Below are 14,618 nucleotides of genomic sequence, written 5' to 3'. Positions count from 1 at the left end.
GTATTTAGAGTTTCCTCCAGACGTTTTAGCATTTTAAGTTCCATCCAAACACTTAATAAGACCCGAAGGGCCTGATTTAGAGTTTGGTGGAGGAGGTTACTCTGTCACAAATGTGATGGATATTCCGTTTGCGGTATTACAATTCCATTATATCCTACGGGAATCATAATACATCGGACTGAATATTCGTCACGGAATAACCCATCTGCCAAACTCTAAATCAGGACCTGAGTCAACGCTGGTTTAGCAACACTTTACACTTGTCCTTACTCACTGTATATGTGTAGGAGTGTGCCCCAGGGAGGGTGGGTCATACTACTGTCACCTGCTTTGGCCTGCCCATCTCCTACAGGTGCAATGTGTCCCACCAATACTCAGAAAATGCAGTACCCTTCATCTAATTGTTTCCTGGCCCTTAGCAGGTCAGTGGGGTGGGGTAAGCGCCCCCCACTGGAAGTTTACTCCCCTCTGCCATGAGTAAGGGTCATTGCACTCACCCGGAGAGTGACCCGCTTTGTCCTGTTGCAGCTTTGGTCAAGATGTGACCTGTCGCCCGCTAGAGTACATCCCAAGATAGATAGGAATTCTGTCTGTGGCTCATGTGTGGACAAGACTTAGGGTCAGGATAGGCCTCAAAGAAATCAACCACTGGCAAAGCCAATGGGTCTGACTTGATTTTGAGGTTACAAACCAGATCAATTTGCTTTGTTGTGCTTTGTGTCAAGTTTGTTTCTTCTTTGAGAAACGATGTAGCTTGCTGCTTTTATTCTATGGGCCCTGATGGATCTAGGTGCAGAGTTGTTTTCGAGGACAGTCTGAAGGCTTACCTGACAATGTCAAGGTCATTCCTGTCACCGCCCTGAGGGCCATATGTACGAAAGCTTTTTCCCATAGACACAGAATGGGTAAAATCCTTTGGTACATCTGGCCCTTAGCTCCTTTACCCTCTTGCTCAGGTTAACCATATTTGTTGTGTCGTCTTCTACAGTTGTGTGTGTGTGTGTGGGGGTGACGTCACGGGGAAGGTCTGGAGGTCAGCATCAATTGACCACAGCAGGAACAACAACCTCGAATTCTCTTACATTCCAAGTAACAAAGAAACACCAAGGCTAGCATGCATGCTTTCTTCCAGTCCCTGGGACTGATGGAGGCAAGGCCTAGCGCACAGGGGCACACACCAATCACCAGGGCTTTAAGTGGGCCGGGTCGTGCCGAGTCTCAGCTCAAGCAGTAATTAACAAGCATTTTCAATGCAACGGGTCTCGCATTTGTTCGAGTTAGAGCTATTAGCGTTGTAAAGCAAAACAAAACGCAGCGTGATGCAGCACGATCGCGCTGCGTGTAAAATAAACAGATAAAGTAGTCCGGACTCCAGGCTGAAAACATCGAGCCTCATATGTTTTTGGTACTTTACTGGTGCTGTGTAGGTGGGCTAAACACCGGAAAACGCATGACGTATGCATGCCTTTCACAAATGAAAGAAAGCGGATTTAAAAAGGCAAGCCCACGAACCAATGTAAGTGACTGAGTTGGCATGGGTGTGGTTTGAAGCCCAAAGAGAGATTACAGAACGGACGGAGCACTTTGTGCTCGCCCGTAAAAACAAACTATGTAAGGGGTCCTTGTCAGGCTCTATATTCACGTCTTTAACTTTGCTGGCTAAAAGACGGACCAATTTCTCAACAATGATTGTAGAAACCCTTAAGGTATTCCGTGTCGGCAATGCAACTCCAGTTTACATTTCATTTTTCATCCCCTATGAGAATTTACTTTTATCAAGATGTTGTGTTTCTGTAGCTTTTTTCATGTGGCATATGACGAAGATTGCGCGTGGTGAAATTCGTCGCCTCCAGGTGTCTGAGTGAGTTCAGGATGTACCTAAGGCATCAAGATTGAGCAGGACTAAATGCGCTGGAGTTTATCATAAGGCAGTGCAAGTTCCTCCCAGTACCTGTCAGTGGTTTGTAAAGGTGTGCAGACATCATGCACATCCAATCCCTGGCCTCTCTGCAGAGCACACAGAGTGATGCTGTAAAAAATGCAGACAGAGGATTTAAGAAATATGCGGAGGGAAAAAAGCAATTGAAAAACTGTATCCAATAAGAAGCAAGGGTAAAGAAAAAAAGCCCCATGGTTGGGACAAGCAAAAGATTGAGGGTAGATGCCATCAAAAAGAGCAGGGAACTGAGATAGACAAGAAAGCTAAACGGTGTGATTAAATGGCTGACGCAAAGACCAGTCAATGAAGTACTCTCTGTAACAGACAGATCATTTAACTTTAATTGGACTGCCGCTGAACAAGAACACCTGAGGAGATGGGAGATATCATCTGGTGCTCAGAATGATGACCTGCATGCAAAGCCAGATCATTGATTGGGTGCAGCTACCCAATGTCTGGTTTTCCAGACTGCAGGATTTGTGACTGCAAAATGGCTTTGCACATCAGGCCCTCGCCTCACAAATGTTTTCAATTATTTCAACACCCTGTTACAAAGAGGTTTGCAATTATAATCAGGATACAATATGAGTCAAAAACCAATAACATCCATTTACTCACAACTTAGGACCTGATTTAGGTCTCGGTGGATGGAATACTCCATCACAAACCTGACGGATATCTCATCCGCCGTATTACTATCCTCATAGGATATAATGGGATCGTAATCCAGCAGACGGGATATACGTCATGTCTGTGACATAGTATTCCCCTCCTCCAAGATCTAAATCAGTCGCTTAGTCTCAAGAATATTGTTTTCTACATCTTTGATTGTTTCTTCAATGGCTTGTTTTGGCTAAATCAGCTTCAAAACTGACCTTATTTAGTTGGAAAATGAAATAAAAAACTGCATTGATTTACTTCCATAACGTTTGAGTAGAAAGCAGATCTCAGTGTGTTCTTTAAACATATACTTATTTTCTGTAAAAGGAGCACTGCTCCAAAGAGTTGTGAGGCTGTCAAACTCGGGAACATCACCCGAAAGTGGACTTTCTCGCATGAGGCACCCGATACTGTCTCCTGGAATTTTCACTGGCGATCTTCTCGATATCTGCTTCCCTTCCTTCATCTTCTTGAAAAGCGAAGAGCCATGCTTTGTTGGTACCTTTTATACCTTGCATACTTGCATTGTAGTGCACGCCTTACTCATTTTAGGCACCACTTGAATGCTTTAGCTGTCACCAGAGATCAGGCCAGTAAAAGAAAGATAACACAAAAAGAATTTAAATAAAATGTTTTTTGGTTCAGCTCCCTTGAGCCATTTTCTTGTTTGGGTCAGCTCCTTTTGGGTATAACCTTACATATTATATTCTTCATGTTTCGGGTCAGCGCGCAGCATTTTGCAGATGTTTACATTTTCTTCTTTACATTTAACATTGGTGATTGTCGAGTTCTGCTCCTGCGCCAAAAGCAATGTAGGCAGTCAGCCTGCATGTGATCGCCACCCACATAGATTGTAGATTGTAGAGGAAATAATCTAATCTATATTGGCAAGTGCACTTAATCTGTCATCAGTATATCTGCTCTTGGCTCTTCAGAACTAGCTTGATCTGACATCCAACATCAGGCAATGTCAGTCTGTTTGTCAGCTGCAAAATTGGTGATCTGAGGCCTAAGTCTTACAATTTTGTCAGGAGTTGAGTTGTGGACCCTCCACGGACAAGCTGCTGGGATCTTAAGGCGTAACCTACTGTCGTCTTTCATGCTGCATTGGCATCTGTGACTAAGGTGCTCTATAAGTTGATGCTGTTCCCTTCTTTCTGCCTCTTTTGTTCTTTGTGACAAATGCTGCTACTTCAAAGTCCCCATTGGTATGGGATTGCTCCAAACATCCCAACTCTTACATCTACCACTAGTCACCTGTCTTTAAGGGGGACACCTCAGTAGCTGAGCACCATAGATGTGACTCTGCGAAGCACACTGTCCCCATAGGAGGTTCAGAGTAGCATCCTTAGACTCCCAGCCAACTGGATCCCCCACCTTTTGCTCCTCTCCTCAATATGAAGAAAGTGTACTGAAAAGAAAGAATGAGACTTAAAGGTGAAGATGGAAGCAGTAGGTAAGATGTGCAAGAAGACCCTCTCCAGCTGATGTGTGAAAGGCCTGCCACCTTCCAGTGTGCCACAGGACTGAGAGGAGCTGGTGTCTCATGGAATATCCAGCTGGCACAGGAGGCCAACCAGCCACCACTGCTAGAACCCAGCCACTGGCCACAGGAAGGTCAGCCAAGTCCCCGTCAATAAACAGTGTTTGTCTGTTACTCTAGGAGGTCTGCCATGCCCCCATCAATGAACAGTGTCCCCCCATCAATGAACAGTGTTTGTCTACTACTCTAGGAGGTCAGCCAATTCCCATCAATGAACAGTCTTTCCCTGTTACTCTAGGAGGTCAGCCAATTCCCCGTCAATTAACAGTGTTTGTTACTCTAGGAGGTCATCCAAGCCCCCATTAATGAATAATATTTGCCTGTTTCTCCATCCATCAACGAACAATGTTTGTCTGTTACTCCAGTAGGTCAGCCAAGTCCTCTGGAAGGTCAGCCAAGACCACATCACTGAACAATGCTTGTCTGTTACACCAGTAGGTCAACCAAGTTCCATCAATGAACAATGTTTTCTGATACTTAAGCCCCATCATTGAACAGTGGTTGCCCGTTACTCTAGGAGGTCAGCCAAGCCTCCATTAATGAACAATGTTTGTCTGTTACTCCAGAAGGCCAGCCAAGCCCCCATCAATTAACCATGTTTGTCTGTTACTCCAGGAGGTCAGTCAAGCCCCCATCAATGAACAATGTTTGGGGGTTATTCCAACTTTGGAGGAAGTGGTAATCCGTCCCAAAAGTGACGGTAAAGTGACGGATATACCACCAGCCGTATTACGAGTCCATTATATCCTATGGAACTCATAATACGGCTGGTGGTAAATCCGTCACATTTGGGACGGATTACCACCTCCTCCAAAGTTGGAATAACCCCCTTTGTCTGTTACTCCACCCATCAATGGAGATTGTCTGTTACTCCAGTAGGTCGGCCAAGTCCCATCAGTGAACAATATTTGTTTGTTACTTTGGGAGGTCAGCCAAGCCACCATCACTCAACCATGTTTTTCTGTTCCTCTGGTAGGTCTACTCTTTGGCAAGCACCATGAACAACATGAACATCAAGAGCATCATGACTCCAGCGAAGAATACATTCCGAATGACCCATACCGATCTCCTCTGAAGCCAGAATACTTCTGCCAGGGTCCCTGCATGGACGGCTGGACCAGCTACATGGGCCAGTGCCATATGTATGTGGCGGAGAAGAGGACCTGGGAAGAAGCCGGGGTACGGAACTCCAAACTATGTCTTACCACCAATCGATGCTCTCACATCTTCTACTGCTGCTATCCTTCCAGCTCTAAGTGCCTTCACTTTCTTCTTTTCTTCCTTCACCCCCTCTCTCCTTCCTTCCTCTCTCTCCACCCTCCTTCTATCCCTCCTCACTTCTTCCCCTCCTTTCCTCCTCTGTCCCTCCTTCTCTCCATCTGTTCTTCCTACCCTCTTTTTTCTACTACTGTCTCACTCAGCCTGATATTCTGCTGCTCCAGTCATTTAAGTTATATTTCTCTTTTACCTCCCTCCCCTAGTAATTGGCAACTTCTCTTTTTTATCTCTGTCTTCCTCATTCTGGATTTGTTTTTCTTCTCTTGTCTCACTCGCTCATTCCCGTCCATCTTTAACATCTCTCTTTCCCTCTGATCTTTTTTCTGCCCAACTCTTTTTCTTTCCCAGTATTTTATTCCCTCATCCTTGGGCTCACTTACTCCTTCCTGTTATACCTTCCTTTTCTCGTCTCTTTGCAGTGCGAAACAGAAATTATTTAGATCAGGTGGTTCCCAGCCTGTGGTCCGGGGAACCCGGGGGTCCGTGAATCCTCCTCAGGGGGTCCGCGACTGCTTAGAAAAGTTTATAATATTAGCACATTCAGACCCCAGCATTCAGTAATGACTAAGTGGGGGGGTCACCAGATCCCAATAATGATTTAGTGGGGGTCCCCGGGTTCCAGTAATGATAAAGTGGGGGCCCACAGAAGTCAAAAGGTTGGGAACCACTGATTTAGATCAATGTAACCACTTATTGATTCAGCGTGCCAATTTCTTGCTCACAAAAAACATCTTTCTTTTTCCCCTATCTCGCCAGATTCTTCCTCTTAATTTGAACTTTCCAGTTGTTTTTTTTCTGTCTCTGGTTGTCTTCTCATCTCTTTCCTCATCTGCGTATGAGTGATATGTAGACTGCCCACAAATCAGAAAAGCATCTGACTGCCCAAGCTACATATCTTATCTTTAACCATCTCACCTTCAATCTCCTTTAAAAACATTCTCAGGACCCTACATTCCATTGCTTTTATATATCTAGCCCTCAAATCATGTGTTGACTATATCTGTGACCCTGTGTGGTGCCTCACTGTCTTCCACCTAGGTTTGCACACATACCTACATCCTGCTTCTTGTCTGTCTCGAACAAGACAGACATTCCAGGCACTGGTAGGCCACAGTGAGCTCAAAAGAAAGTGCTTTTGGAGGGATAATTGATGCTGGGCCTATTTGAGTAAGCTGGGGGTGGGTGCTGGTGAGTTCTTTAGTGAGCCACACTGTGGCCACCCTGTTCTTTGCCCCAGTCTGCACGTGAGATCAGAACCTACTGGTTTGCACAGGTTTCTTCCTCTCCAGTTCTGCAAAGATGCAAGCTAGTCAGAATGAAGGGCACAGCCTACAAGAAACCTGGATATTGTAGGCAAACCTGCACAGGTGCAGACATGCAGGCCCGTATTTATACTTTTTTAGCGCCACATTTGCGCTGCATTTTGACGCAAATGCGGCACAAAGTTACAAAATACAATTGTATTTTGAAAGTTTTCGCCGCTTTTGTGTCAAAAAATGACGCAAATGCGGCACTAAAAAAGTATAAATATGGGCAGCAGAGAGCAGGGTCTGTGCTGGTTGTGGGCCTATAGTACGGACACCATGACCCACAGACACCTCCTGGGCCACCAGCAGCATATGCAGACTCACGGCTCGTGGCACAACAGGGGCAGGGCTTGGCTGGGGTGCCGGAGGGAGTGTTGCCGCCACCATAAGAAAAGCAGTAAACTCACACAGGCCGTGCACCCAGAATACCAAAACCACAAGAATATTGAGGACAGAATATTACAAATAAAATATTGACAGGAGTTAGGAATATATATACTATACTTCCCTATATGCACTCATCTTTCATTATGTTGTCCTTGATATTCAGTTCTCGGTATTCCGATCTTGATGTTGTTGGTGTTGATATTCAGTAGTACAATCCCCGCACAGGTCTGTGGCTACCTACAGCTCCTGTCTGATTAAACATCATGAGGAGGTGGTCTTCTAGCTGTCATTGGTCAGTTCCTTTTAATGCCTTTGCTTTTGTAGGTGATGAAACAACAAATCTTTCTATGTACGTACCGAAGTCTTCAGTCTTGACCGTTTACGCCCTGAAAGGCGTGGAGGATGGTGGCATATCCTTAGCTGAGTGACAACGGTGACAATAAGAGGCAGATTTATCAATTCTTGTTGACACTGTAAAGTGATGCAAAGATGACCCAAGGGTTGGTTGTGTATTACTTAAAAACAATCTCAAAACACAACACTTCTTTTGTGCTGGAGAGTGCCCCTAAAGTAACACAAATATCCAGTTGCACTGATTTGTACTATTTTGCGCCAAGAGGCGGTAGTAGGCGGTACATTGGCATTTCCACGGTACACCCATGGCAGTTTAGCACAAAGCAAAGGGTATCCTTCTAGCACGAAACCCATCAGATATACACCTTCCTACTACAGAGCTAATGCTTGGAAAGAGAACACCAGCACCGTATGTTAGTAGCTACAGTGCTGGCCTCTCACCCACATGCTTTTCTTATGTTTATATTTTTGATTGCTATTATGCATGTGAGGTTCCCTAGTCTGAAGCTCTCTTGTCTCTGAGGAAGGGTTTTGAATCAGGGGAACGATTGGTTGGATTCTTTGCGTATTGGGTTCCGCTAGTAAATGACGATGCTGTAGTCTACAGGATGAAACGTCACACAGAGATGTTAGGTAGTGTCAGGAGTGCTGGTGGACTGACCGAGTCAGGCATGCAAACAGATATGAGCGTGGTACCCATCCGAATCCAGATTTGGCATTGTGCAATGATAAAGATGGATTCGATGAGGTGTTGTAGTTGGGCTCTGATGACTTTGGAGCATCACAGAAGTATTGCAACAAGACGAGCTGTGCAGGATATAAATTCCAGAAAGAGACTTTCTTTAGGCTCTGGCTGGGAAACCCTTTGGTGCCTTAGGGACCATTCCATGAGAGATCGGTTGCTGAATTTGATGAGAGCGAGCTAGAGTGTCTGTGGGAGCAACATCAATGGAGCCCTGGCAGAGGCCTTCAATAGTCTGAAATCTTTTATTAATTATAAGGCAGTGGACTTTTTGACAAAGGGCATAGATGTTGAACGTCAGTATTGGTTGGTGGCAGAAACAGAGCAAGTGAGTTGACTCCTTTTGCTTTCTTTCTCTTGAAGAAATACTGTAAGAAGGTGTATGGGAAGGCCTATCTCACCAGCATCTTGAATGAAGAACACAACTCCTTCTTAATGACACTGGCAAAGTATGTTAACAGGAATGGGGGCATCTTTTGGACTGGAGCCTCAGACATGAAGGTAAGCACAAGCTCTTTTCAAAGTATCTGAGGTTAAAGTGCCAAATGTAGCTTTTAGGTGATAGAAGCTGCTGAACATTAGTCAAGTGCTATTAGTGGTGAGGCAGCAGAGCAATGAGTAAAAAACCTGGGAGAAAACTTTAAGACACGGAGCTCAAGGGCTGAAAAACTGGGGCTCTTCGGGTAAATGTTTAGGGCCTGAAGCACTTGGGAGAGAAACTGGGGACGAGGGTGGGACAGAGAGTCAGTCCCTGAGACATGAAGGCCAGAGTTCACAACCTAAGTAACCCAGAGACATTTCATAAGGCATAGAGGTCATAGGACAAAACCCTAGGGTTGAGGCCTATGTAGAAAAATATATCAATACACTGTTCCAATAAGAGATAAGGAAAAGAAACAAGAGAGTCCTAAATTTTAGGAGCAAATAACCTCACACATCCAGAAGGATGTCATGCTTCATCATCGGTACAGCTCCTCGTCAGACCGGCGCTGCAATGTCTGACGGGCTCCACCCCAGATGGGAGGGCTCTTTGCTGGAGATCTTTTGCAATGATGGTGCCGTGACCCCAGGATTGAGTGGGGGGAGGAAAAAGAAAATAGGAGATCAAAAAAAGAGAAAAGGTTAAAATTGGCTCTCACTACCGCCAATGGGTGAATGATTTATTGAACCAGTTGGAAGGTAGGGACCAAGATTAAAAAAAGAGGTGTAGTCAAACGAGTGAAATAGAAATAATGATCAATCACTCTATTGGAATCTAAGAGTGGGTGGGAGGTAGGACAGTTTTCAAACCACCCTTTTCAAGGGTCAACATGTTTCGCATCCTAGTGGCCCGGACGGGTCCATTGATGCTTCGTCAGGACCAAGTTGACTATTTATGTCTCCTAATCATAAGGGACTAATGTGTCTACTTTATCAGAATCCCAGAATTACAGGTAGCTGACAAAATATGAAACAAATATCTGATCACTTACATAAGTCAGGTGCATATGTTTTCTAACTAAAGCCCACCCCCAATTAGGGGAATGTGCTCCATAGGACCACGCGAACCAATGGTCAGGCGCAATCATAAGTTTTTGATGCTGCCGGGACCGGAGTGACGACCTACCCGGGTCCGTGCGTCCTGGATAACTATGTAGGCTGGACTACTTGTATTACAATTTTGGAACACAGGGCACTAAGGCATAGAGCTCATGTGGCAATACTTAAATCTGAGATTTCCAGTAAGCACATTTACAAATGGGAGTAAACTTTAAAGTACCCAATACAGTGATTCTTTGGTCCTTCGTCATGAAATGGTGTAATTATGCATATTTTTAAGTTCAGGGATAAGGCTTGGTTAGGGTTGTGGTGAGGGTACGGTTAGGTGGTACCATCAGCAATGGGTAGAGATAACAAGATAGTAATTAAGGAGATCAAATCAATCACCTGTGAGTGAAGACAATGAGGGCCTGATTCACAAAGAGCCTCCGCACTCATGGCAGAATCCCTGCAACGAGACCTCTAATGAAGTAAGCTACAGCTGCTAGCCTGCGAGTAGGTGTGAGTCATACCAGGTCACATATTACACAACGGTGCACTGTCCCTATTTGTACCATGGCACACTTTTAAACAGGTGCGTGGGTGCAAAGAGGAACAGTGCACCCTCTTACATGTAGTGCTCTGCCCACAGGGCAGCCACATACTCACAGTGCCCCAAGGGCGGTCCATTAGACCCAGATTTATGAAGAATATACGTAGTGCAGGGCAGCAAGTAAAGTTGCTGTGCTGCTTTGTGTGAAATGGAGAGAGCATAACAGTGCTCTATCTACTAAGATCAGACATGCCAATAGACCCAACTCATGTGGGAGGCTCCTGATTTTGTAAGCCAAAAATTGCTTTATTTTGGCTGTCTCCCGCCCGAAATAGCCTCTGCTTCAATAGAAGTCAATGGGGGAAGTACGTTCTCCTGATTATTTTTTAAAGCCTTCCACTTTCCCCTTCTAGATTGTTGCATGTATGTTAGATGTGGAGCAGTTCTGCTCTCTCTCTGCACTGGCACATTTAGGGCTGCCTTGTTATAATGCACGCATGTTTGTGTTGTCTGAAGTATAGGTTTTGTTCTGTACAACATCTATGCATTAAGGCCTTTCCCGCCTTCAATGTGTGATGTACACTGCAGCACCCATGCACAATGGGAAAGATGATGATAAATGAAAATCTTTCTCTTAGTGGCACCTGCCACGAGAAAGTGCAGGAACACAAATCCCTGTCTACAATTCGTTGAAGATGTAGATTTGTCTCAAACTCCGTGGGTGGTTTCATAGGAACGCCCATGTACAAACCATGGAACACTCCCTTGACGCAAACTCAGGTCATTGTGCAACTCTGCATTGGTTTAGGTTACTATCCAGCACAAATCACAATTTCGTGAGTCTGACCTGAACACTTTGTATCAGGTTTGCATTAGAAAAGTAAAGTAAACGACGCAAAATGTCTTGTAAATCTGGGCCTTCTTGAAATACAGTCGCTATTGAATCAGCTGCATGCAGACGGCACTTGCGTGCACTTTAAAGAGAGGACAGAGATCCCCGTGCAGGCGGGTGCAGTGAGTAACGTTACGGACTGCGGGGGTGTCTGTGGAGTTCATGCATATCCTTCTTACCTCCTTGCAGGGAGTCGCACTCGGTGCACTGACTGCGTTTCACCTTTTTGATGCACAGTCAGTGTGCTTTCTGTTGGCCTCTTTGTTTCTGCGCCTGCATCCGTGATAGGGTGCGGGCGCAAACGCAAAGTATGGCTCTCATTCGCATATGTACATGGTCCCATGCTAGGGAGGGACCGAGTCCCTGAAGATAACGCCAATGCTCTAGATGTACTGGCATTATCTGTATCACAGATGAATGTGTACATGCCCCGGGGATTCCCTTGGGATGCAGAAAATGGGTGCTCTTAACCAATGCCTGGATTCCAAAGTTAGGGCCATATGTACGAAACCTTTTTCCCATAGACACAGAATGGGTAAAATCCTTTGGTACATCTGGCCCTTAATCCGGATATTGTTGACTTGTGATTGCTACTATGATAGCATAGGTTGATTATTACCCTAACACACCCATGTGCCCAAGACCAGCATCTAGCAGGTGAATCACAGGTGATGATCCATAGAGTAGGAATAACAATGACCCCAGCCTCCTAAGCCTGCTGAGTAGCAGAAATGTTTCTGGGTTGCAGTTCCAGTATTTCTAGTAAATCCAGTCCATAAGTAAGACTCACAGTTTTTCAATTTCTACTGATTTTTACAGATAGATACAGACAGAAAACAATATGTTTCCTCTCAGTATTTATTTTTAAAAGCAGAAACATAGTGAAAAATGTTACTTCTTATGAGTGACTCTCTGTGATGTCTTTTATGAGGTACACGACAACACCTGAGTATATATACAGTATGGGGAGTTAAAAACAGGTTGAGAGTTTCCTAAATACAGGCAAACATTAAGATTTGTAGTATAATCCTGATATGTACCTGTGGGCATAGTGTTTGCTATATTTAACTGCTTAATTTAGTAAATCGCGACAGGCGTCAAAGAATCCGTGCATGTTTATCAGTTAAATAATTGTGGAAATGTTATTCTCAAAACACAAAATGAGTATGGCTATATGCCAATAAGATGTAAAAAAAAAAAGTATGGATAAATACAGACAGAAATGTTCATAAAATAAATACCATAAAATTGGGAGCCCTGTCCATAAGATATTACAGAGACTCCAGCAATCAATCTGATTAAAGCTCTCCGCGAAGCGGACTCCTAGCTGTTAAAGGCTGTGTTTTTTTTATTTCATTTCAGGGCAACGTGAAGTTCACTTTGGAGAACCTGACAGGGTTTTTGTGGAACAAGGTGTGCAAGAGCCTTGGAATACTTGGTAAGGACCTCTACTATACAGGCCGCATATAAAGGTCAGCCCTACCCTGAGAAGACGCCGTTCCCTCAGTCCACTCCTGTGCAACTTCCCCCTCTGCCAGGAACCTGTGTCCTGACTGGGTGCAGCCTAGACCAGCCCACTTCATCTTCTGGTGGCCTCTCTAATGCCCATTGGATCAATTCAGCACCCATTCTCATAGAACACTTCTACACATTGATTCTGTGATATCTTTCACCCCCCCATAAGTCCCCGTCCTGTTGGAGCTTCCTGTACTTCTCCAGGGGGAGTACAGCTCCATGTGCAGGCAGCCATGGGACTCTTCATAGATCTTGAGTGATCTCCCATTTAATCAAATAAAACATAAATTTCTTGCAGTATGCCTCCCAAATATTCTCTCATCCAGTGCATTTCAAAGTCTGATGACCCCTCTGTAAAATGTTGACAATTACCCATTTATCCACTCTCCCGGCCTGCCCCTCTGTAGGAGGCTGGACTGACTTGTAGTGAGTACCAAGGGGTACTTGCACCTTGCACCAGGCCCAGTTATCCCTTATTAGTGTATAGGGTGTCTAGCAGCTTAGGCTGATAGATAATGGTAGCTTAGCAGAGCAGCTTAGGCTGAACTAGGAGACGTGTGAAGCTACTACAGTACCACTCAGTGTCATATGCACAATATCATAAGAAAACACAATACACAGTTATACTAAAAATAAAGGTACTTTATTTTTATGACAATATGCCAAAGTATCTTAGAGTGTACCCTCAGTGAGAGGATAGGAAATATACACAAGATATATATACACAATAGCAAAAATATGCAGTATAGTCTTAGAAAACAGTGCAAACAATGTATAGTTACAATAGGATGCAATGGGGAAACATAGGGATAGGGGCAACACAAACCATATACTCCAAAAGTGGAATGCGAACCACGAATGGACCCCAAACCTATGTGACCTTGTAGAGGGTCGCTGGGACTATTAGAAAATAGTGAGAGTTAGAAAAATAACCCTCCCCAAGACCCTGAAAAGTGAGTGCAAAGTGCACCAAAGTTCCCCTAAGGACAAAGAAGTCGTGTTAGAGGAATAATGCAGGAAAGACACAACCCAACAATGCAACAACTGTGGATTTCCAATCTAGGGTACCTGTGGAACAAGGGGACCAAGTCCAAAAGTCACAAGCAAGTCGGAGATGGGCAAATGCCCAGGAAATGCCAGCTGCGGATGCAAAGAAGCTTCTACTGGACAGAAGAAGCTGAGGTTTCTGCAGGAACGAAAAAGGCTAGAGACTTCCCCTTTGGTGGACGGATCCCTCTCGCCGTGGAGAGTCGTGCAGAAGTGTTTTCCCGCCGAAAGAACACCAACAAACCTTGCTAGCTGCAAATCGTGCGGTTAGCGTTTTTGGATGCTGCTGAGGACCAGGAGGGACCAGGAGGTAGCAAATTGGACCAGCAGAGAGAGGGGACGTCGAGCAAGACAAGGAGCCCTCTCTGAAGCAGGTAGCACCCAGAAAAGTGCCAGAAACAGGCACTACAAGGATGCGTGAAACGGTGCTCACCCGAAGTCGCACAAAGGAGTCCCACGTCGCCGGAGACCAACTTAGAAAGTCGTGCAATGCAGGTTAGAGTGCCGTGGACCCAGGCTTGGCTGTGCACAGAGGATTTCCGCCGGAAGTGCACAGGGGCCGGAGTAGCTGCAAAAGTCGCGGTTCCCAGCAATGCAGCCCAGCGAGGTGAGGCAAGGTCTTACCTCCACCAAACTTGGACTGAAGAGTCACTGGACTGTGGGGGTCACTTGGACAGAGTCGCTGGATTCGAGGGACCTCGCTCGTCGTGCTGAGAGGAGACCCAAGGGACCGGTAATGCAGCGTTTTGGTGCCTGCGGCTGCAGGGGGAAGATTCCGTCGACCCACGGGAGATTTCTTCGGGGCTTCTGGTGCAGAGAGGAGGCAGGCTACCCCCACAGCATGCACAAGCAGGAAAACAGTCGAGAAGACGGCAGGATCAGC

The 14,618-nt window shown here is 45.3% G+C and overlaps 1 protein-coding gene across 2 annotated transcripts in view; it reads left to right on the top strand.

Moving 5' to 3' along the window:
- Positions 1–14,618, top strand: part of LOC138294255 (lectin-like) — a 59,269-nt gene that overhangs the window by 28,253 nt on the left and 16,398 nt on the right. For both annotated transcript variants that reach the window (XM_069233373.1, XM_069233374.1), the window contains exons 3-5: positions 5,119–5,321; positions 8,574–8,711; positions 12,536–12,611. In XM_069233373.1, coding sequence (XP_069089474.1) covers positions 5,119–5,321; positions 8,574–8,711; positions 12,536–12,611 — 417 coding nt within the window. The remainder of the gene's footprint in view (positions 1–5,118; positions 5,322–8,573; positions 8,712–12,535; positions 12,612–14,618) is intronic.

Source organism: Pleurodeles waltl, chromosome 4_2 (genome assembly GCF_031143425.1).
Source record: "Pleurodeles waltl isolate 20211129_DDA chromosome 4_2, aPleWal1.hap1.20221129, whole genome shotgun sequence".
Taxonomy (NCBI): Eukaryota; Metazoa; Chordata; class Amphibia; order Caudata; family Salamandridae; genus Pleurodeles; species Pleurodeles waltl.
This window is presented reverse-complemented; position numbering and strand designations above follow the sequence as displayed.